The sequence below is a fragment of the Ambystoma mexicanum genome, chromosome 3q (genome assembly GCF_040938575.1).
Source record: "Ambystoma mexicanum isolate Mex_15411 chromosome 3q, UKY_AmexF1_1, whole genome shotgun sequence".
NCBI classification, from domain to species: Eukaryota; Metazoa; Chordata; class Amphibia; order Caudata; family Ambystomatidae; genus Ambystoma; species Ambystoma mexicanum.
In genome coordinates, this window is record NC_090926.1 from 1,006,856,524 (window position 1) to 1,006,881,344 (window position 24,821).

A 24,821-nucleotide genomic window follows, 5' to 3' on the forward strand; every position below is an offset into this window, starting at 1 on the left:
GGGGTTCCTGTCATAGTTCACTGTGGCTGGCAGGAAAGTGAGGGATAGATGGGGAGCGATATGCCTGGCATTGTGCAGGAAGACTTCCCTTGCACAGCTCTGCCAATGCACCTCTTCCTCACCCAAAGCACCCCTTTCTGTCCCAGTCCTGAGAGATCTGCTGAAGCCAACCAGTCCTGGCTTGCTGGGCCCTTGCTCGTCCTGACCTATCCGTGCCAGCTTTCCACAAACATGACCCAATCTCTCTCTTTGTACGTCTTTGGCTCCCTTGACCTCTGTTGCTGAAATGTGCCATCCCTGCTATTTTAGTAGTGAAAACCAACCATGCAGAGCTCATCCAAGTCACCTTCCTCCTGATCAACAACACTTACTAATCTTCCAGTACTCTGAGTTTAACATAATCCTGCCCTTGCACAACAGCCCTGACCTGCAGCGCCTCTTGTTAATCAAACACATGGACCCACAAACGGCTCAAATTAAGAACCCAAGTCCTGACCTGCAGGGCCTCTTGTTAATCAAACACATGGACCCACAAACAGCTCAAATTAAGAGCCCAAGTCCTGACCTGCAGCGCCTCTTGTTAATCAAACACATGGACCCACAAACAGCTCAAATTAAGAACCCAAGTCCTGACCTGCAGCGCCTCTTGTTAATCAAACACATGGACCCACAAACAGCTCAAATTAAGAACCCAAGTCCTGACCTGCAGCGCCTCTTGTTAATCAAACACATGGACCCACAAACAGCTCAAATTCAGAACCCAAGTCCTGACCTGCAACGCCTCTTGTTAATCAAACACATGGACCCACAAACAGCTCAAATTCAGAACCCAAGTCATGACCTGCAGCGCCTCTTGTTAATCAAACACATGGACCCACAAACAGCTCAGATTAAGAGCCCAAGTCCTGACCTGCAGCGCCTCTTGTTAATCAAACACATGGACCCACAAACAGCTCAAATTCAGAACCCAAGTCCTGACCTGCAGCGCCTCTTGTTAATCAAACACATGGACCCACAAACAGCTCAAATTCAGAACCCAAGTCCTGACCTGCAGCGCCTCTTGTTAATCAAACACATGGACCCACAAACAGCTCAAATTAAGAACCCAAGTCCTGACCTGCAGCGCCTCTTGTTAATCAAACACATGGACCCACAAACAGCCCAAATTAAGAACCCAAGTCCTGACCTGCAGCGCCTCTTGTTAATCAAACACATGGACCCACAAACAGCTCAAATTCAGAACCCAAGTCCTGACCTGCAGCGCCTCTTGTTAATCAAACACTTGGACCCACAAACAGCTCAAATCAAGAACCCAAATCCTGACCTGCAGCGCCTCTTGTTAATCAAACACATGGACCCACAAACAGCTCAAATCAAGAACCCAAGTCCTGACCTGCAGCGTCTCTTGTTAATCAAACACATGGACCCACAAACAGCTCAAATCAAGAACCCAAGTCCTGACCTGCAGCGCCTCGTGCTATTGTGCGCTGTGAACTGCATCCACTTGTGCCGTTGTACCTTAATAACAATAATGCTGGCACCGAGACCACAGTAAAGCCTTCCTGCTACAGCTGAAGTGTATGATTTTAGCCTTTCCCTGATCCCATCACTGGGCCTTTCTTGCCATCCTTCTTTCCGTCCACGTGGATCATCTCTTGGCTGGGCCCCCAACTTTGCCTGGGCAGATCCCATTCAGGCGTGAGACCACCACACCCGTGGCACTCCAGAGCATAGCACATCTACACTTGGCCTGCGGCCCCCTATTGTCCTTCGGTCCTTGATGTACTGAGTCTAGAAATTCCAATACTCCTATTAGCCTACACTGGTTTATTTACCAAGGCACCTCACTGTTTTCCAAAAGGGCTTCCATTATCTTCCTTGCCTTTTAAAGAACTTTAGTCCTGCCCTTACCATTTACTTGATGTTATGCCACTCGCCAAATGGTCAGCAGTCGGACACACGCGCTGTGTGTGTGACTTAAAGCCTACAGAAGCATGACTCCCAGATGGCACAAGGGGGCTAACCGGCAACGATTTTATAAACCGGGCACTGGCCGCTAGTTGATTCCTATCTTCACCTAAATGTGAAACGTTGATGCCTAATCAGTTGTGTGCCAGCTAAGCCTTGGGTGTTTTCATAGTCCAGCGTCTTAGCACAGCGTGATGCCATGCTTGGTTGGTTATTGCTTGATTTTCTGCATCCTGAATCCCGAAGCCCGCCTTGTGTTGCTTGGCATTTTTAGGAGTTCTTGCTGATTGACTAAACCTGCAACCATTAACTTGTTTCCTAGTTTCGAAAACCTGAACTTTAAACCGGCCTGTCATCCGACCCACGCCTTGCAAAAACATGGCTTACTCATTGCTGGTTCACGGTTTCCCTTCGCCCATATTAATGGGGTACTTGAAATGCAAGGGTGGGACTGGAGCAGGCCCTCCAGAGCTTGACATGTTTAAGGGGTATTCCTTCAAGAGGGATGGATAGCACGAACAGAGGGCTACCACTGCACTGCTAAAGCACCTGGCACACTTCCCAGCGCTGCTCATCAGATGTGTTCTCCAGCCTCTTGCAGGTCTGGGCACGTTTTCTGCAAAGTATATGCAGGACCGATACCTCATCTACGTTTTAAATTCCCTTTGGGCATCCTCTGCTCTTTTATCCTTCTCTCGCTCTTGCCAAAGGTGGCAGACTTCAAGCCGTGCGCTTCCTACACCTGTTTTCTTTCTGGGACGGACTCTCTGCGACTCTGGCCACGTGATCCGGCCTCTGGGCTCTCATGGCGTGATGTAATTTCCTTTTAGTCACATTCTTTCGGCATATATTATGCACTTCTATCACTGGACCAGGGCCTTTCCCTTACTCTCTGATGGAATGCCATGACTCTGCTCCCTGGAAGAGATGGCATGTGTGTAGACCTCTGTTTCACATGTGCCTTGTGTCAGCGATTTCCTTCCACTGGGGCTTGTAGGGACAGGGGCTACTGCAGTCTATCTAACCCTGTTGCTTGCAATGAGGTGACTACCTGACCTAAGATCATCTGTGTGTCCACTGCTGGTAAATGTTGGCTATTGGGGCACCTCACCGTGGCAGGAGGATTGCCTGTGTCCCTCACCATGGTAAGCCCTTAACACTGGTTGAGGAAACAATAGCTGGACTCTATTTCAAATGTGTTTAGTTACTGCAGGAAATCGGACAAGAACGCAGGAGATGCCCAGTTCCACGAACAATCTGAATCCATGCTCTCGCCCCAATGACTTCTCTTTATACCTTTTTCACTCCATTAGCTCAATTGTAGGGAGCAAAATACTACTATGATCGCATCAGGGAGGGATGGCCATCTCCAATTAGGACAAAGCTCTGTGCAACCAGGCTATCCCAGACACCAGCGCTCAAAACTATGTCTATGCAAGAGAACTACACAGCTGCAGGCATGGAGTACTCTTCAGCTTTTAGGTTTTTCTTAAGAGTGATAGTCCAAAACAACCATATCAGTGTAGTGACGGCTGCACTCGTAGAACTTAAAGCAAATGTGTCTGTCCCAAAAGGAAAAAAACAAATGGTTTAACTGTGGGTTAAGTCACTGTATATGTCTCAAGGAACCTGCAAACATTCTGCTTATTATTTACACATTCTGTAGTGTCCTCATATGTATTCCCTATTTGGTTAGAGCAAAAACACGCTGCGCTGGATCATAGCACTTGTGTTTGATTTCACATTCATAGTCCCCATTCCACCAGGTGAGCCTCAATCCATCCCCAGCAGGTGTAGTCCATGGTGGTGACAGGCACAGTATAAAAAGATCTCCTACCATCACATAATAAAGGCAGCGTGAAGTACTGACAAGGTTAGCCTGGGCCTGGGAACATTCCCGACGCAGAGCCACAGTATGCTTGCATCATGCACCCTGGCTCGCTTATAAATGCCTCCATTCATGCTTTTCCAGGGGTGCTCTAATCTCACCATTGGAAACAGAGTATCCCATTTGTAGGGGTGGAATGCGACCGCGTAATAGTAGTAGCGCAGTCACAGCATTGAGAAACAACTTCTTATTAACTCTTTGAGAATTTGTAGGTGGGTTTTCACCTCCTAGAAGTGTGGAGTTCATGTTAGTATCGGTACAGAGCAACTCATTGAGCACCCCTCCAGCATCTTGCACAGTGTGTTATTGGCAGAAACGGCACTCAGCGGCTGTCTTCATTCTTCTCGATAAAGTTCCTTCTATACCAGCTTCCCCACGCATCTGTGTTCTGGCCTCTCTCCTGTGGTGCCTTTAGGGATTATTGCTGGCCACATTTACTATTTAATATGTATATTCCATAGCCTCTGGAGTGCTTGACATGCTCACGTGTCTTTGGGCTGAACATATACAGACTTCTATGGCTTTGGATTAAACAGTGATTGGCTCCTGATCTTTAGGTTGAAAGTTGATGGGCTCCTGCTGCTTTCCCTTGAACATTGACTCGCTTATGCAGCTTTGGGTTGAATATTGAAAGGTTCCTGGAGCTTTAGATTGAACATTGACAGGCTCCTACAGCTTTGGCTTGATCATTGATGGGCTCGTTTGGCTTTGGGTTGAACATTGACAGGTTCCTACAGCTTTGGCTTGATCATTGATGGGCTCGTTTGGCTTTGGGTTGAACATTGACATGCTCCTACAGCTATGGGTTGAACATTGATAGGCTCGTTTGGCTTTGGGTTGAACATTGACAGGCTCCTACAGCTTTGGGTTGATCATTGATAGGCTTGTGTGGCTTTGGGTTGAACATTGATAGGGTCATGCAGCTTTAGTTTGACCAATGACGGGACCCTGTGGCTTTGGGTTGGACAATAACAGGCTTGTGCGGCTTTAGGTCTAACATGCTTTCAGACAATATGCAGATCCACCTAAAGTTAATTGGGAGAATTAATTGGACATGGATTGGAAACTACATTACATGTAATTATAGTTAACAGGGAGTGACTGCTATTGAATGGCACAAAAGACCTCTGGAAAATCAAGTCATGACCTTCGTCATTTGGTTGGATTCTGCCTCCAGTTCTTGTAGTGACAAATCTGTGATTGTTTCATTATTCCAAACTATCGATGAACGCAGAGGTCCACTGTAGCTCTGAAACGGTGTTTCCTGTTAAATATCCCGAAGTATTAACAGATCAGTAACACCCAGCATATACTACGCATAGAACCCTTACTGTGGTGGGAAGGCGTGTATATGATGAAATTGTAAAGGGTGCGGACTCCTTTTTCTCCTGCACCTCCCACAGTGAAAGCATGTTTCTCCCTTCCTGGCTTCGTTGCATTGATGGCCGACACATACGTGGATTATGGTCGCCTCATAATGCAGCACAGATAGTCTATCACGGTGCCAGTCCACCTCTGGCTTCAGCTTCTGTATTGGGAGCATGCTGCCACACATCAGCTGTGCTCTGAACATAGCCTCTTGATAAGATCCAGAAAAGAGGACAGGCCCTTCAGTCTAGGCGGCAACTCTGGAATTTGCTAGCTTTGTGGGTGTGGGCCATAGTGAGCCATTATAGGCACATCCACATTTGGCTTTCCAGCCCATAGGGATGCAAACATGGGCATTTCGTTTCTGTAATGTCCAGAGTCCAATGTTTCCTCCTAAAGAGTACTTCCATAACAAATCCTCAGTCCTGATCTCTTAGTGCACCGGTTCTGAAAGTCCACACAGCTCTGATAAATCGCACCATGAATAACCTGCAGCACTCCACCACTCCAATATCAGTGAAATATACACATCTCTCACAATGGACCTGCATACTGGCCTGCAGATTCCCACCTGCACCAGGATCCAGACACTGCTCTGCCAATACACCTCAATCCTTTCTTGCAGCCCTATTAACTCTGCCAGTGCACCTCAAGCCTTACCTGCAGCCTTCCCTGTGCCTCCAGCCAATCCCATCCCTCCAACTCGCTACTGCAGTTCAATGATTGCGCTCTTTAAACCCACCAAGCGTACTCCCCAACCCTTTCTTATTTGCCTGCAGCGCCCCTTGCCTGCCTGCGCGTGCCGCTGATATGCATGCTTTCCTCTTCCTGCACAGGTCCTTGGGAGTGACTGTCTGGGAGCTCTTTGAGTTAGGAAGCCAGCCATACCACCATTACTCTGACAAACAAGTGCTTACCTACGCCATCAAGGAGGAGCAGCTCAAACTGCCCAAGCCCCAGCTGAAGCTCGTGCTCTCCGACCGCTGGTGAGCAGCCCTGGCCGTTCATGGCCATATCAAATTAGCAATAGGGTTTGCACCCATTCACCTAAGCCATCACATTCGCCAATAGGGTTTGCACCCATTCACCTGAGCCATCACATTCATTGTATATGTAGAGCCATCGTTATGTTATAGCAAGCCTTGCTAGCCCATTGAATAGTAACATCCTTTTCTGAAAATCCAATGGTATATTACTATTCATTGGCTGGACAGGCCCAGCTAGGGTTTATTTAGGGTTAAACGAGATTTTGTCTTCAAATCCTAGAAGTGGTGAAAGCCTCTGATGGGCCCCACCTTTAAACACGGCGGGGTGCATGCTGGGTAGTCTGTGTTGTCATCTGGGGTGTGCTGGGTGGCCCTGCTGCTGACACTTCTAATCCTGGCATGGTCAATGTTCCTATTAACTGCGCTGCCTGTGGTGACATCATAGCGAGAACACGTCAAGGTGGTGCTAGCCAGGGTCATTGCAGGTGGTGTCTGTGGTGATAGTAGAGCGTTACGGACACCAGGATATTTCAGATCTGATAGGATATGGCATTTATAACGCGCCTCTACACAAGTGTTTCAAAACGCGATGAGGCAAGGGAGGGGGAACAGAGGGAGGTCAGAGACAACGATCTTACTAGGCCAGGTGTCATTGAGATTGCGCAAGTGCAGGGGAAGGGGAAAAGTGCAGGGGGAAAGAGGGAGGGGCCAGTGCAGTACACGGGATCCACAGTCAAAAATAAATAGAATAAATAAAAGAAATGAGTAAAGAGTGCGGCCAGCCGGTGGCAAGTGCTCGGGTAAGTGCAGACATACGGTGTCAAGTGCTGGTAGTGGACTGTAGGGATACAGAAAACAGTCCACAAGTGCGAGTGTGCAACTGGAGGGGGAGGCGACCTGGGTCCAAGATCAGAGGGCAGGAAATATTGTTTTGATGCGAGTGTCTTTTGATGGTGTACTGCACAGGAACAGAACTGCATCTGGGTGCCTGGAGGAACTTTCTACGTTGATTGGGTGAATGTGTAAGGTCCCTTTAGATCTCTGTGGCGGTGCTAGACCTGCACTGCCAGACAGTGCACCCTTCTTGGAGTGGCCTTCAGTGTGAGCTACTGACAATGCCTACCACTGAGAGCCACACACTCCGTGCACCAGTGCAGCTCATATCTGCTTATTCAGCAAAGAAGGTACATCAGACCCCTGCACTCAATCCCTGGCCCTTTGTGTGCTAGTTGTGATGACAGGCTCGTTGGTAAAAGTCTAGGCATGTGTAGGCACAAGAGTAGCAAGCTTAGAGAAGGGAAAGCCTACTGCCAGAGAGAGGGGCGTGGGATAGACCTTGATGAGGAAGAGCTACAGCGCAAGGGAGTTGTTCTGATCCTATTGTCTTTTGATGATCACAGTTTATATGTATAATGCTTTAGCCATTTGGCTGAGCGGTTGAGCATGTTTTTGTACATTCTGAGGCTAAGCAAGTTCCCCTCTCCCGCTGCAGGTACGAGGTGATGCAGTTCTGCTGGCTGCAGGCTGAGCAACGTCCCACTGCCGAGGAGGTGCATCTGCTCTTGTCCTACCTGTGCGTAAAGGGTACAACCGAAGCCGAAGAGGAGTTTGAGAAGCGCTGGAACTCCCTAAAGCCCCATGCCAGTGCCAGCCACCACTGTGCCAGGGCCTCCTCCTTCCCTCTGCTGGCTCACTTCTCCGGAGATGCCTTTCACACTGATGGCGATGACATCCTGACGGTGACCGAAACCAGTCGTGGTCTCAACTTTGAGTACAAATGGGAGCCTGCTAAGCCTGAGAACTTTCAAGCTGCTGAAGGGGACCGGAGCCCTGGCGATGTACGCTACCAGGCAATGTACTGTACGCCCAGCTGCGCTGGGAGGCTCAGCCTGGGGTTCTCCCCCACCTGCTACGAGATTAAACCAGACTGTCAGAGCTTGCAGGCCCCTGGGGTGGTGCCAGTCCTCAGTGCGCACAGCCCTTCTGTGAGCAGTGAGTATTACATCCGTATTGAAGAGCCGTCCGACTGCCACGCCGACCTGGACTACACCATGTGCTCCTACAGCCCTGAGTACAACCGGATCTCTCCCACCAAAAAGCCTGGCTGGTCGGAAAAGGAGGACCGGGGGCACCTCTATGACTCTGACAACAGCCCTAGTGTTTCCTTAACGATGGAGCCCTTGCTGGGCGAGGACCTGCCACCCACTGATACCTGGGAAAACCCTGATGACTACACAGCCTACAAGCACAGAAGCAAAGACCTGACGTATTACGAAAAGTCTCCATCTGATGGGGCTGATCAGTGTTTGTTGGACGAGGCCTCCAAAGCGAGGGATGGATGGAAACCCCCCAGCTGCAAGAAATCAGTGTTCGAAGACCCACTTGGTGTGTCCCCTTCGTTGAACTGTTTGTACAGAGATCATAGTTCCTCCGCCAGCTGCGTAGTCCAGCAAGATGCAGCCTTCGCAGAGAGGTTAATGGAGCTCACTCGACAGAAACTGGTCATCAGTCTCTGCCAGGTGAAGAGCCCCTCTGCCAGTTCGGTCATTGTGGAGCTGGAGGACGAAGGGATGTGTGGAAGCCCGGATACCAGCGATGGCGGGTGCCAGGAGGAGCTGTTCCCAGAGGAAGTCCAGAGCCCCAGATGGAACTCCAACAGCTCTTCCAACAATAACATCAGCAGCTGCTGCCCACCGCGGCCACCCGGCGACAGTATTGGGGCAGATGCCTGGTGCAATCGGCGTACCACCCACTGCAGGGGAGCTATTACCGAGCCTTTTGGACCTGAATCTTGGCAGAACACAGATCCAGGGGATGCTCTGTGGGATGACGATAGTGCTCACACAAGGGGCCACAGTCCTCTCAAGGAGGCGGAACCTTTCCGTGAGGACTGTAGTTTCAGGGCTTATTGGCGGTCGGAGTGCGATGCCCAATTTGATGCAGGCTGTAGCCCAGATGGAAATGAGAAGCCAGATGACCCGCCAGTACCCTGCCACGCTTTGGTTCTGGATAAAAAAGACCTGTCACTAAATCCAACTGCATCTCCTGACCCCAATCCAGAAGTTGTGGTCTCTCTTCTCTGTAATGCTTACCAGGAACCTGCATGCATTGATTGCCCAGTTATAAAGGAGCCCAATCCGATGGAGGAAGATGGCTGCGATGCCCTGATAATGGATTCTCCCAGTCACCTGGTGAGATCCCCTGACACCAATAAAGTCACATGGTCTCCGCAAGAAACCCAGCAACAGCTTGCTAGAGATCTGGCCATCCCGCCCGATTGTCTGGAACATTCAATAGGTGACGATGAAGAACAAGGTGTCCCTGCTTTCGGTTCCTACCCTTTTAACCAGAAGCATATGCAGGGTCTGGTGGAACTGCACCCCGAAATGACTGCTGTTGGCCCTGAAGAACAGCCCATAGAGACCTACCAAACGCTTTCGTGTGAGCCTGATGGGACCTTATCTAGCATGAGCTTCAATGAGACCGATAATGGCAGCGACGATGACGACACCACAGAACTTACATCCGGCATCTTCATGGATTTCTCTGGCGACTACCCTGAGCGGGCAGATGCTGTGCCTTTGTTCCGATCCCTTCAGAAGCAGGTGGGGACACCCGATTCACTGGAGTCGCTAGACATCCCATCTGTAGCTAGCTCTTGCGATGTTTACAGCCCCACAGCATACAATCAGTGCAGCCAACCCAGGGCGCTGGACAGCGGCTACGACACGGAGAACTACGAGTCTCCAGAGTTTGTCCTGAAGGAGCCGCATGAGGCCCGGGAGCCAGAGGTATTTGACAAGCTCAACAAGTCCTCCAGCAGCGCCACACAAGCAGACGTTGAGGTTCCAGCCAGCGACATGCACATGTCTGCGTCCATCAGCAGCGAATTGCATGGCCTGGATGAGAAGAATCCTTATCGGGACTCTGCCTACTTTTCAGATTTCGACCCCGACATGGACAAGTACCCAAAGGAAGAGGAGGAAGGGGAAGAAGGTCCGGAAGAATTGGGGTTGGGTGCAAAAAAGGAAGAACTTTCAAAATTAATAACGATGAAAGGTGTGGAAGAAACACATATGTCAAAAGGTACAGCAGCAGGAATAAACCTTGCATCTGACAGTACTGGGAATGCCATCATGGGAACGCCTTCTCTTGACCCGTCAGAAGCTCTTCCGGATGTGGAGTTTTTAAAAACAACAAATATTGACACTAAAATACCAGAGTCTTCCTCTTTAAAGGAGGAGGAACTGGAAAAAGGGACCCTTGCCCCACAAGGTGGGATGGTGAAGGTGGAGTCCCTGGACGAGGGTCTGGGGATGGAGTGCAGCAAAAATGGGTCGACAGGCCTTGACCTGTCTTCTGGTACCACTGCACCTGCTTTACCATCCAGGACTTTCTTTCTGACCTCTGTTGAGCTAAACCAAGAAGACCGATACCTGAACGGTTTGAAGGAACCTGGTCAAGGGTTGGATGGTGATCTACTCGGCAGAGAAAGCTCAGCAGATGTGGGCAAAGAAAAGACAAAGTTGGTCCCCAGTCAACGTTTTAAAGTGAAGATCAGCACTATGGCTGGCCAGGATCTGGGCCCCTTCGAGAGCCGCAGCCAACTCAAAGCAGATGGACTGTTGGGGTGGCAGGGGGAGTCCGTTCTCAGCAAGCTTCCTTTAGACCTTTCATTGCTCCATGGCAAGAAGGAGACCCGACAGGGCCCTGCGGATCGAGGCGAGGAAGCCGATGAGGAGGAGGATGACACAGAGGATAGCGACGAGTCTGACGAGGAGCTCTGCTGCTACAATATCCAAGAGCCAAGCGAGGACAGTGAGGAGGAGCCAGTGGTGGCACCCATCGTCATCGCCGAAAGCCACAGTGCTAGGAACCTGCGCAGCTTGCTGAAAATGCCCGGTCTTGTGCCTCATTCCTTCTGTGAAGATTTTGAGCGCAAAAAGAAAGTTGTGTCCTTCTTCGATGATGTTACGGTCTACCTTTTTGACCAGGTAAACCTATATTGTTTGCAAGGTGAAATGAAGCATGCGCACTGCACCGCTAAATTACTGGAGACCAGGACAAGCCTGCCTGCATTTCTGCATAGACGTCCCACATTCTCCATAGCCCACAACACACCCCCTGTGCATAAACCACACATGAACTTCAACAAACCTCCACCTAAGTAAAAAGCCAAGTAAATCCGAACAGAAAGGCGACATGATGCATGTACTATCGTTCATTTCTAGATTATGTTGTAGTAAGCCCTACCAAAAACACACTTCGCCTTACCCAAAGCACACTTAAGCACGTTGGTTGCATAGCACATCGATCAGTAGCATTACTACTGTGCGTGAGGCCAGGGTCCTGAGGCACGATTTCTGGGAATAAGCCTCCATTACCCTTTAGTGTGGCTGTGCTTTCGTTTTTGCTGAAAGACCCCACAAACTAACCTGCAGCTATAGGAAGGCCCACCCTCACAGAAAACTCCCCCCATCCCGTCTTCTGTTTCTCAGCATCAGTGACTTGGTATTCGGGTTCTGGTCCGCCTTCTTGTTCCTATTAGTCCCACTTTCTGGATTTAACAGGTAGACCTTTTCCCAAACATGGCAGTTAGAGGGGGGCTTGGGGTTTTCTTCTGTATCTTTAAACACCACTACCCAGAATACACTAGGGGACAGACACCAGGCGAAATGCTCCTCAGTCCTGATCTGAGCAAAGCAAGTAACCACCTCAAGACATTTATATAAAAAAAAAATAATGGGCGTATTTATGGCGCATATCAGAAAGTAGACAGTGACAAGACTAGCAATATTGCCATCTAAATGATTCTGCACAGTCATGTATATGTTGTATAGCGAATGTCGGGCAGGCAAGCACATGCCTACTGGGGCAGCCGGGGACTACAATGCTCTTACTATGCCACATGTCAGAAACGGCCTAAAACGTGTGCATCATTTCTAGGAGAGCCCAACAAAGGACCTTGGAGAGCAGGATTTCCCAGCCGTGCCCGACTCGTGTCCTGTCGCCATCAGCCCTTTGGAGAGACTCAACGCGTCTGACGACTCCTCTGACGGCAACGCCTCAGAAGAAAGTGAGTATTATGCGGGATGGGGACCCCAGAAGCCCGTTAACAAAAGGAGGAAAGACCCTCTACAATCAAAGTCGCGCGTTCCGCGCAGTACTTGCCTGGGCAAGAGCCTGAGGTCCTCCCTGTTTGGGTGAGCCAGTGGTGCTCCTGTGCCTACTGGTCCAGATGGGTAGATGCGGCAAGGGTGTAAAATCTGAACATACTAAAGATTTCACTATGTCCATGCATACATAAACATACACACACAGACCAATCTAAGGTATGTTCTACATAGCTCACATGACAAGTGGGACACACATTCATTTTTATTTTATTTTATTGGGCATTTGTAAGGCACTTATAGATCAAGAATGTGTGTATCAAAGCGCCCACAGGGCAAAGGGAAGGGAAACAAGGGAACAGTAAGACAATGGAATATGATCATAGTGATGAATAAAATACAAAAGCGGTCCTGCTCGGCTGTGTGAACATTCGACGCATGCAAATGCAGAGAAAGAGAATGTAAAGGGGGAAGGGCGGGGAGTGCTAGAGGTTACACAGAGGGGATGGGGGGGCGGGGGGAGTGCCAGAGAGTCAGTTATAAAGGCAACAGGTAAGTGCCAGGCAGTGACCACTTGATGGAAGAGGGGTCACCAGTCAATACAAGGAGTGCAGGGCCTGTGAGACAACACAGGCCAGTGGTGCCCGAAGGCAAGTGCCGGGGTGTGGGAGGGCAGATGATGCAGGCAATTGGAAATAAGACTCAGACCCAGGAAGACGCATAAGGGCCCAGACCACCAATCGCAGCAACTGTGGGGTTTAGCACGGGAGGGAGAGAGGGAAGGAGGACGAGAAGAGGAAAGTCTTGAGGTGCTTGCGGAACTTGAGGAGTTCCAGCTCAAGACGGAGATAAAGGGGGAGGCTGTTCCAGAGATGGGAGCCAGCCAAGGAAAGGCCGCCCGCTCTCTGCTTAGAGAAGAGCTTGACAAGCAAAGATTTGGAGCCAGAGGATCGGAGGGATCTGGAGTATTTGGTGAGAGCAAGTTGCAAATAGCATGGTCCCAGGCCCCAGACAGCCTTATGGATGATGCAGAGGAATTTAAATGTGTTCCTTGCAGCAATTGGAGAGATTTTAGGGCTGGAGCGATACAGTCCCTGGGCTTCAGGCCAAGGATAAGTCTTGCAGCCCTATTCTGGATTAGCTGGAGGGGGCAGAGAGAAAAAGGTAGATAAAGGAAGAGGCTATTACAGTAGTCCAGCCTGCAGAGTACCAGAGCTCTGGCGACATTAAGCTTCTGGGGAGAAGTGAGGACAGGGAGGATGCCCTTGAGGAGGTAGAGTTGGAAATGGTATTTCTTGGCAAGGTCCAAGATTTGAGGAATGAAAGAGGAGTCGAAGACAACTCCCAGGTTTCTGGTTTCAGAGGAAGGAGATGGAGATCCCATTGAGGGTGGCCAGAGTGAATGGAGAAAAGAGGGTACAGAAGTCCCGGTAGGAAGACATTACGCTAATCTGGTTCAGGGTGTACTAATCTGTTCAGGGTGTACTAGAACGCCATACATATGTGGCAGAAGACACTTTGACAACAAATTAGAAAAAATAAGTTGGCGTAAAAGAGCAAGACATGGATGAAAGGAAGGAATTAAGTCATACCTTTCCACAATCTTTAATTACTTGCATTCTTCCTTTTTTTAAAGATAGTATTTGTGTTCTTTTCCATTTTATATTTAATTTGTATCGATCATCCATTGTTTCTATCCTTCCTTTCATTCCTGCCCTTCCTATAATCTGTATCTAAACAAACTATTGTTCCTTCCCATCTATTTATCCGTCTATCCATCCTGCCTGCCTGTTTCTGTCCAGCCTGCCTGCCTGCCTGCCTGCCTGTTTGTCTCTCCAGCCTGCCTGCCTCTCTATCCATCCTGTCAGTTAGTCTAGCCTGTCGGTTCGTCTATCCATCCTGTCGGTTCGGTTAATCTATCCATCCCATTAATCTGTTCATTCATGTTTTCTTTCATCCATCATATACATCCATCCACTGCATCATATTCATGAAAATATCCATTCCATCTATTCTTTCCTTTACACCATATTTACATCCTTTTGAACAATATATCTATTTTGACCATCTGTACAATTGATGATGTAAGCAGTGGGTGGTCTATAGTTCAGATATTATTCATCACATATTTGAGCAGCTTGTAAGTGGGTCCTGAGTGCTTCATCCCCAGCATACATTTTTTAAGCAATGTTACCTGAGCAGGGGTTGCGAGGTAGAGGGCTTTCACGATAGCCCAGGGCATTACCTGCCCCGTTATTGCCTCCCCTGCAAGGGTAATATTGCTATTAGTACCCCGGCACGTTGTGCCGGGTTACTAATAGCGTTTTTTCTAAAGTTGAGACTACAAAGCATATGCCCACCATGGATCAGGGGCAGGGAACTACATGTAGTCCCTTCTCCCTTTCCATGGCGGTCATTGCCGGGTCGATGACGCACCAGTGTTCTCGGCTCCGGTGAGGGAGCAGGCAGTGGCAGGTAAGTGGGTTGGGTAGCGGGGACGAGATGCAGAAGGGGACATAGGGGAATGCTCACTTACCTGGTATCCGGCGCGGGTAACGGCACCTCCAGCTCCAAGGACTTTGGCCTTCAAGTACCAGTATGTAATGTCTCTCTGTATTCTCAGTTTCTCAATGGCACTCTCTTGGCATTCTGGACTTCAAGTGCCAAGTCACTGTTTATCACTGTCAGTTGGGACTTTGGACTAGAAGTCAGTCTGAAATTCTTCTCTTTCCACTCTGATTCACAGTGGCAGCCCTTTTTGTTATACGCTGTATCTCCCCCACCGTTCCTGCGCCTTTTCACTGGATTATCTCAGTTCGGCTTGTCATCTGTGAGCCTTTCCTGGGGTCCTTTTATCTTGTGATTTTGTGTGTTCTTGCCACTTCCAAACAGGAAGTCTAGAAGACTGCAGAGTTGGTGTTCCTGGTCTGCTTCTTGTGTGTGACACCCCCCTGCAGTCTCCACCTCTCTGTGGTGGCTCTTTGTCTCATCCATTCTACTGCACAGTAATTGTCTGTCGTGTCAGACATCCAGTATTTCTCCCTCTGACTGTTTGCATGTGTTGCATCTCCACTGCTTGCTAACCCAGACAGCAGGACAGCATTACCAGGATTGTTCTCCACCTCCCACTCTTTTCAGACGTGTTCCCTTCTCCTCTCGTATCAGTTTGTCTAGCCTGTGGGACCATGGGGAACAGCACATGCTCATGTATAGGACAGAAAGCCTCTGGATTCTATATTGTTCTCAGGTTTGCCAATGGTGCTTCACAACATGCCCCTCCCCCTTTAGCTTCCACATCTTTATTTTCACAGGAAGTGGTGAAGTGAGACAAAAACTCTGAATTCTTTGATGTTCATGGGGTAAACTGATATACTAAAGGACCAAGAGCCATCTTAGTATCTTGCTGTTCATATCTCCAGACCATTGGGACGAGGTAGATCCACAAGTAAAACTGATAGGCCTCATCTCAATGTTGTCGTTCCTGAGCAAGAAAGCCATTGCGTGATCCCGACCCTAAAGATACTTACGCAGGAAGTCTTCTGAGATGGAACTTTGTTTCTCCTGTGCCTGCTTGTAGCTCTTTCACAAGGGATTGTACAGATCTTATTTTTTCCTGGATGTTCTGGGCAAACACTGTCATCCCTAGAGTAGGAATTTTCTATATCTTCCCACTTCTCCCTAGAAGGAGGTCGTGTGAATTAATGGGGAGAATCCCTGTTGATAGGGGTGCCTATGCAGTTTTTCATTCAGCAAACAGAACACAATGTGATAGTATATACCAATTGTGACCAACCTTATCCACGATTTTCATGAGGAGGTGCTCTAGGATTTTACAAAATCTTTCAATAAGTTGATTTATCTGTGTATGGGAGATGGCTGTACATAGGGTATTAATCTATAGTGGAACTTTTATGTCAACCGTTTTTTATATAAAATGCATGTTCTGGTAAACAAGGATTTATTGTGCAAACCCCATTCTGGTGAATTATGACCTATATATATATATATATACAGTTGTGTTTTTTTGTGGTTATGTATATGGTGTTGATCTTGGGGGCACAACTCGTGAACGGTGAGTTCTGGTGTCATGAATATTTAATGGAATATTCTTTATTTCATTGCCGAATCAATACAACTATTTCTCGATAGGTCATCCCGAGATAATACATTTTTGGGGGTTTTTTTGGCATATATTTTGTGATGTTCTGCGTGCCATCTACAGATCATTTGTAGAAAGTGCTCATCATCGGGCTCTGTGTGCTAAAGTGGTCTTGCCTTTTTTTGTTTTCAAATTTATTTAGAAGAGTTTGTTAGTCTTTCTTTTCATTGATTTGTTTTTCAATTCACTCGATACATGTTAATTTCACTAATTAATTGAACACCACATTTTTATTTACCTCTGATTTAAATTCTCACATGAATATCATATTTGTATGCTTACTCTAATTATTTGCAATGTATGTTTAGCAGCAAAAATGGCCACTGCTAACAACACTGCAAATAATAAGAGTAAGCATACAAATATGATATTCATGTGAGAATTTAAATCGGAGAGAAATTAAAATTTGGTGTTCAATTAATTAGTGAAATTAACATGTATCGCGTTTTTCCTTTGTGGCAAACAAGAATATTTGTTTATCTTTTTGGGTGGAATGTGAAAGAAATCTGAGAATAGACATCCCGGCCAAAGCCGGGGACTTAAGGTAGTACTTTAAATATATTTCGGGTGGTGGTAGCCCTCAGTGGAAATGCTTCTGGCTAGTGGTGGTATTGTCTACATTGGCTGATATGTATTAAAAGCCATTCTTATGGTTCGAAGGGGGTCAAACAATGCCCACAGCTATCCTTTCATATCATCCATTGATCAGTGGCGGTGTTTTATTAGTGCCTTGAAAACGTCCTTTACTGCAATGCTGTGGCTCAATACCACGTCTTAGGTCTCATCCCTTCCCAGATATGCAGTCATGAAGTGTCCCTGGCCCAAAATCAATAATTGACTTTTGAAAGCATTGTGAAACCATTAGTTGTAAATTAAGATGTCCAACCCCTTTTAGATCTGGTTTGGTGAAGAATGCTCTACTTGCCGTACTTATAGGTGGACATTGCAATGGGGCAATTTATTTGATGGTAGCAAAGTCATAGGAACTGCTCCCTTGGCTTGTTTTCATCTGGGACAGGTGTCACTGGAGCCAGCACATTGCTTCTTGGATCACTGTTTCCCAATCTCTGTGCCTGTTTCAGCTGTCTGTAGCATAGCCGATTTGTTTACAGACCAGCTTGGTGACTGTTGCCATTCAGTACCTCAAAAGGTACCTCCCCAAAGTTGAAAAGTAGAATGGCAACATTTCCATACTATTTTCCATCAATGACATTGGAAGTGTATAAACTTCCTTCCTCAGTGTTGACCCTGACTGGTGTACATTTCTACAGATCTGTTTGTATCAGCGCTGTATCCCCAGCCAGTATTGAGTAGGTATAGACATTGGATAAATCTACTCCAGATGCTCTCTCCGAACCTCGGTTGGAGTATATGTTTGGAGATAATGTGACAAAGCTTAGAGTACATAATGCTGTAGGGGTCCTGTTTTCTCTTCTTTTGTGGATTAGACTTTGTGGCTGGTCTGTTAGCATCCCACCTTTGTGACAATCTCTACAACTGACGTTAGGAGTGGGATAGAGTTCACTAATTTTATTTAGCAAATGTGTTAACAGGTTTTTCCACCTGGAAGCCTTATCTTGGTTCTCCTCGCCTGTCCTGATGGGAATATTGGGCGGTACCCTGGGCCCCTCGGATCTTTGCTCCTGGTCTCCGGGTCGTTCTCCTTGGTCAGTCTCCATGGTTTCATCTCTCCTAGGATGATAAAGCAAAAGCGGCAATACCTATTCGTAGACATTTCTCCCCCACTATTGGCATATACATTTTATAGTCAGAAACATGAACATATACATTTTTTTAAATCAGGAGGCAAGAACATATTCAAGAATCATAGAATTGTATAGGCTATATGTGGAATATTTTAGGGTGGAACTGAATTAATCTAGAGCGGTCCCCTCTGGTATTGCAGAGGACTCCTCCAGTTGCTGCAGAGTGTGCCTGGGATGGCAACACTTTAGCTGATTTATATGGACCCATATAAACTACCTTTGGGGATGCGGATCTTGTATGCAACTGGGGAGACCTTGTCTATAATTTCAAAGGGTCCCTTCCATGTAGGCAAACATTTTCGCTGTTTGGCCTGGTTTCTTTGGAAATTGTATAGATAGACCCGGTCTCCCACATTATATACTTTCCTGGAAGTTTTCAAATCGTAATGGGTCTTCATGCTATCAGCTGATCTTTCTAGTTTCCGCTGAGCATAGGCAAAAGCATGTTGAAGGTGTTTCCTTAAATTCTCCACATACTCATGAGTTGTGGAGGCATTTATCAATGTCTGCTCTTGGGTCCTGTAGAGCAAATGCTGGGGAAGCACCATCTTGCGTCCAGTCATCAGCTCAAGTGGTGACATTTTAGTTGCAGATGAAGGGGTAGATCTGATGGCCATTAGGACCAGAGGTAATCGGATATCCCAACTTGGCCCAGAATCTGCCACAAACTTTTTTAAGATGCTCACAATGGTCTGGTTGTAGCATTCTACTGCCCCAGAAGGAGCAGGCCGGTAAGCAATATGTAGCTTCCATTTGACCCCCAGTATCTCCCACATCTTTGTCATTACCTCGCTGGTGAAATGGCTACCTCTGTCTGACTCAATCCTTTGAGGTAGACCAAAATGGGAAAAGATGTGGTTAATCATCGGGGCAGCTGCTGTTTCTGCCTTGCAGTTTGGGGCCGGGAGAGATTCCACCCACTTGGTAAACAAGCATGTGACCGTCAACATGTACTTGTTTCCTCTAGACGAGCGAATCACAGGGCCTACGAAGTCGATTTGCAAATCTGACCATGGCAGTGTCATCCCCCTCTTTTGGAGAGGCGCACGGTGTGTGAGGGATGATGGCTGAAATTATGCACACACCAGACACACCTTAAAGTATTGGTAAAGGTCCTGCCCCATGTGTGGCCAGTATGCAACCTCTCTTAAGATCTCAAGTGTTGTGTTAAACCCCCCTATGACCGGCTGTGGCCGCATCATGGGCGTGACTTAACATCAGGCTTCGGAATGAGGTAGGGACCACCCACTGATCATGGCCAGCTTGGGATTTCCTTACCAACAAACCGTCTTGGATTCGGAACATCTTTGGACATTTCATCAACACTCTAAGGTCCTCTTTCCCAATGTAATCGGTATCCGTCAAAGGAAAGTTCTCAGGGTCCTCAATGTGTTGGTAAAACTTGCCAATTATTGGATCCCCCTTTTGAGCCGTAATTAAATCAGCATCAGGGGTCTCCTTACTCCATTGTGCAGTTGAAAGATCATTGTGAGCATTTGTCTGGGACCTAGCGATAGCAGTGACCTGGATTTCCCCCAACAGGGACTCTATTTCTATTAGATCCCCTTGGATGGCCCCGGTTTTGGCCAGCTGATCAGCTAAGTCATTTCCACTTTTGTCTGGTCCCTCTACTTTGGAATGACCCTTGATCTTTTTCCAGTAGATGGCCATCCCATTCGAGGTGACCAGGTCATCAATGTTTTGGATTAACTTCCCATGTTTCAAGGGTTTATTATTAGCACATAACATGCCTCTGGTTTTCCAATTAACCAGGTGCTCCACGAACCCGTTCCGTACATAATCCGAATCTGTGATTATGACCAGTTCGTGGAGTTGATGTTGGACAGCAGTGAGGATGGCCTGATGCACAGCCATCAACTCTGCCACCTGACTACTTCAGGGACCAATTTTGTACCCAGCGGAGGGTTCTGGAAACTCCTTCACCCATGCATTCCCTACGCCGGCCACCAGTTCTTTCTCCCCGTTGTTGTCAACATGGTAAGAGCATCCATCCACATAGACAGTGGGCATTCCCTCACACTTGTCTTCTTCAAAGACTTTGTGGGGGGAATTAAGGTATGCCTCCATGTTGTCCTTGATTTATAGACTTTTGTCCTCAAGACAGTTTTCTCTGGCACAATCATGCAAGTCAGCCAGACCTTGCGCGAGGGGACTCTTCTTGTTTTGGCCATATCTGACCTCCACAGGATAGCCTTGCATTGACAGAATCCAGGAAGTAATTCGGGAATTACTCACATTTCCGGCCCGGATTCTGTCACTTTGGAGATATTGCAGAGGCTGGTGTGGAGTCTCCACTATGATGTGTTCCCCCTGGATGAACGGGCGGTAATTCTTCAATGCCCACACCATTGCCAGGAGTGCCTTCTCACAATCGTTGAATTTTTCCTCCACAGAGATAAAGTTTTGCTAGCATAGGATATTACTTTATTGACCTTGTCATGCTTTTGGTATAATACTGCCGTCAAGCACATATTAGAGAACCCTGTCTCCAGGAAGAACTCCTTGTTTCTGACAGGGTAAGCTAGGCACGGCGCTTGTGAGAGGCTTCTTGAGCTGTCTTACTGCCACGGATTGTTCTGGACCCCATTCCCACTTGACCCCCCCTTCAAAAGATGAATCAGGCGTCTAGTGATCTCTGCGTAGCCCTCAATGAACTTTCTGCTGTAATTAGTCAGTCAAAGGAGGCTCCTTAGTTCCCGCAGAGTTGTGGGGTCTTTTAGTTTCTGAAGTGCTTCCACTTTCTTTTCCTGGGGACAGAGACCCTGAGGAGTAATCTCATGCCCCAAGAAATTAACACGGGTTCTACACCACTGTGCTTTCTGAAAGGAAGGTTTTGCTCCGGCGGTCCTCAACTGTGTCAGAACATAACGGATCTCCGCTATGTGTTCCTCCACAGATTAACTTTTGATGAGGACATCATCTACATAAGCCAGGTTACCCCGCGCACCCAGGTCGGGCATGGCCTTGTGTAGGAAAATGTTGAATTAATTGCCGGAGTTGAGGTATCCGAAGGGAGTCCGGGTCCATGTGTACTGCTGGCCCAAAAAGGTAAAAGCCAGTTTGTATTGGTCCTCCCTACTGACAGGCACGGTCCAGTATCCATTGGTCAGGTCTATTGCAGTGAATACCTGTGAACCCTGGATCTGGGCCAGCCCTTGGTCAATGTAGGGAAGAGGCCATCGGGAAGTATGGACCCGTTTGTTGAGCTCCCTAAGGTCGGCGCAGAGTCTCCACTGACTGTTTGGCTTCAATATTCCCAGCACCGGATTATTGAAGGTGCTGTGTACTGGACGGATTATTCCCCGGGACTCAAGGTTCTTAATTATTTCATTAAGGGACTCCATGGATGCGAGAGGCAAGCGATATTGCTTCACAAACACTGGAGTCATGCCAGGGTCCGTGGGAATTGTTGTTGTGTGGATGTCGGTGCGACCACAGTCATATGAGTCTACCGCAAAGAGATCTTGGAAATCCAAGAAAACTTGATTCAACTTTTGCTTCTGTTCCAGAGTCACGCAGGCATCAGCTAGGTGGACTCTCTCTTCCACCATTTGCCTGAAGCCTGGAAAGACTTCTGGTTTTGCTATCTCAGCGGCCTCCTCCAGCTGGGTGGAGAAGTCCCTGGTCAGAGTGCTGATTTGGACTGGGGGCTTCAGGTGGGGAAGACATCCCTCATGGACCTGGAAAATCACCTCATCCCTTCTGAAGTCACAAGTCACATCTTCCTTACCATAAGAGCAAGAAGTGTACACCAGGAAGTTCCCCCCATGCCGGTTAAAGATCCTATCTGGTGTTGTATTGTCATCACTGTCACTGTCAAAACTGTCCTTGGGGATTGGTCCTAACAGTTCATTTCCTAAATCAATGGAGAAATGTCGGTCATCAACCGCCATTCCAATAATGGTGCCTGCGGCTAGAGTAATATTCTTTAAGTCGCTGTTATCCACCTCTATTGGAATGGTGTCATGTTCTATGTTGACTAATGGTGTTGGGTTTACCCCTAACCCTTGCTGTTGAAGGAAAGCATTTAGATTAATATAAGCATCAGGGTTTTTCAATTTTTGTCCTCTTTTAACTTTCACTTCCAGGGAGAATTGTCAGGTCCTTTCTGGGATGGTGACTTCCTCTTTAATCTGAATTTCAACTGCATAAGGTAGCAATTGAGCTGACCTAAATGCTTTTTCTGGATCATCAAAGCCCATGGAATTATCCCCTAATCGGGACCAAGCTTTGAAGTTTATTACGTCCAAACTAATGGCAAAGCGATTGAGAATGTCACTGCCTGAGTAAAAGGCGGCATTGACGTCTCGCACGACCAAACAATTATGGACTATGCTCTTGTTGCCAATGGAGATTTTGAGCATACACCTGCTTGGCAGGAGATATTTCGAATTGGGTGTTTCCAGATCCATTTCCCATTTGTCTATCAGTTTGAATGTGGGAATGGCTGGATCTTTTGGGAGTTGGCGGAACATGGCTTCGCTGATGAATCTCTTACCGTTGTTCACACACACTCAGCCGAAAACAGAGTCCTTCCCATCATTTAACTGAACGGGGATGAACAACTGCTCTCCAATTTGCTGAACATCAGCCAGGCTCTGAGCTGATTTCACATCTTTCTGGACTATTGGAGTGGGAATGTCTGATTGTGAATTAGTAAAGAATTTCAGGGTGTTTCCCTCCAGTGTGGAATGCCACCTTAAACTGGAAGGAAGGTTGATTTTCAGAAATAGAGAGGACCCCCCATCACCAGTCTGTTGTCCTACTGCTATTACTGTCGCATCTGGAATTTGGTTGTTCTGGAAATGAAATTCTACTTAGTCAGATTTTTGTTCAACCATGTGGCAGGTGCCATTTAAACTAATATGGTTGACACTCTGTTTTAATTTTATTGGTCGGCTAGTCTGGGTCCAGATGACCTTTTTACGCAGTCTATTAGAGGTGACAACCTTCTCAGGAGGTCATTCCCTAGTAAACAAGGGGTGCCCTCTGGGGTCACTACTATGACCGGGTGTTCCACCTTGTGTCGCCCAATTTGGATGTCCAAATCTGCAGTCCCCTCGACGGGAATTTCCTCCCTGTCAAAGTTCTTCAGTTGTCCAGGAAGAGAGGTGAGAGGAATACGGTAATTCTCCCCCTTCCTACATTTAGTGCATCAAAGGCCCTTCTGGACAGAAGGGTAGCTTGGGATCCAGTGTCCACCAGTGCCACAATTGTACCCTGCCCCTGTACTTGTACCGGGGCATAATATCTTCCCTCCTTCTCCTCAAGGGGGCACAGATAATGCACATTTTTGGACAACTGGTGGGCTAACTTTCTGGTTTTGGACATTGAGAGAGAAGAGATTTGGGCAGAATTCTGTGAAGAGTCTCGGGAATCTGAACGAAAAAGTTGTGAACTTGAAATGGTTTCGGGCTCCCCTGGTTCCGGTTCTGGGCCCCCCCCCTTTTTGGAGGCAGTCACCAGGATGGGTTTGAACCAGGGGTTTTCGGTCTTGTTGGTTCTGGGATAGGATGATGGGCGCCGACAGTTCAATCCCCACATCTACCCAGTCTAGGTTGGAATCCCTTGGGACCCATTTTTCCTTGGGAGGAGTTCCCCCCATCTCTGAAGGAGAAGATCCTTTTCCCAGGATCCTCTGAAGATCCCTCTCCCTCAAATTGGAAGACCTGTACCTCCTCCACAAAGTGGGTCTGTTTGGGTCTTTTGTTTCTCCTACCTCCTCTCTGCTCCTTGGGTGGCAGACTTCCAGGGTAGGAGATTTTGTTTCCGGTTCCTAGGCTTCCAGGGGATGTTTACAAGTGGGGAAGGCTGCTTCCTCCAAGGCTTGACACCCCCCTTCCTCTTGTGCCTCCTCCCTGGGAACCGGTGGGTTATCGGGGTGCTGCCCCCGTCATTGTTCTGGAGCACCAGGTCCAGAGTTTGGGGCATTCTGTGCCGGCATGCCCATCTGAGGGTTCTGTTGGGCTCTCAGCATGCGGCCAAAATCCTGTGCCATGTTCTGAACCTGGCGCTCTAATTGGGAAACCTGCTCAGGCTGATACGGGGTTCTGTTTTCTCCCCTGGGCTGATCCCGGGAAGGGTAGCTATCCCTTCTCTGGTAATACCCTGGGTTGGGAAGATTTGGGTACCCCTCCACCCTTGGCCTCCCCTCTCTCGGATTAGGTTGTCTGGGCTCAGGGAAGTGGGGAAAGAAGGATGGATGATTTTGGGGCTGGAAATTGGATGGATACCTGGGAATAATGTTCTGCCCAGTGTTTGGGGAATTTCTGCCCTCCTGTGGGAAGTTAGGAGGGAAGTTCCCTGGGTTAGGCGCTAGGCTGGATCCCCCCCCCCTTGGGCTGGAGGAGTCCACGCATAACCCAGGATGGGTCGGTTTCCCTTATAGCGGGGACTTACATAGTCAGGGGAGCGGGGGACCCCATTTGTGGGACTACCTCCTTGACTCCCTGTCTGTGACTGGCCCGAGGGCCTTCTGGGCTGTGAATTATTTGGTGCAGGCAGGTTTTTAGGCCCCCCCATCTCCAAATCTAAAACGGGGGCAACCTTTAC

The 24,821-nt window shown here is 48.0% G+C and overlaps 1 protein-coding gene across 4 annotated transcripts in view; it reads left to right on the top strand.

Annotated features, from left to right (window-relative positions):
* The window catches only part of AATK (apoptosis associated tyrosine kinase), a 618,216-nt gene that overhangs the window by 553,333 nt on the left and 40,062 nt on the right, over positions 1-24,821 (top strand). For 3 of the 4 annotated variants that reach the window (XM_069655172.1, XM_069655174.1, XM_069655175.1), the window contains exons 10-12: positions 6,061-6,210; positions 7,703-11,204; positions 12,157-12,286. In XM_069655172.1, the coding sequence (XP_069511273.1) occupies positions 6,061-6,210; positions 7,703-11,204; positions 12,157-12,286 (3,782 nt within the window). The remainder of the gene's footprint in view (positions 1-6,060; positions 6,211-7,702; positions 11,205-12,156; positions 12,287-24,821) is intronic. The other variant, XM_069655173.1, reaches the window with a different exon arrangement.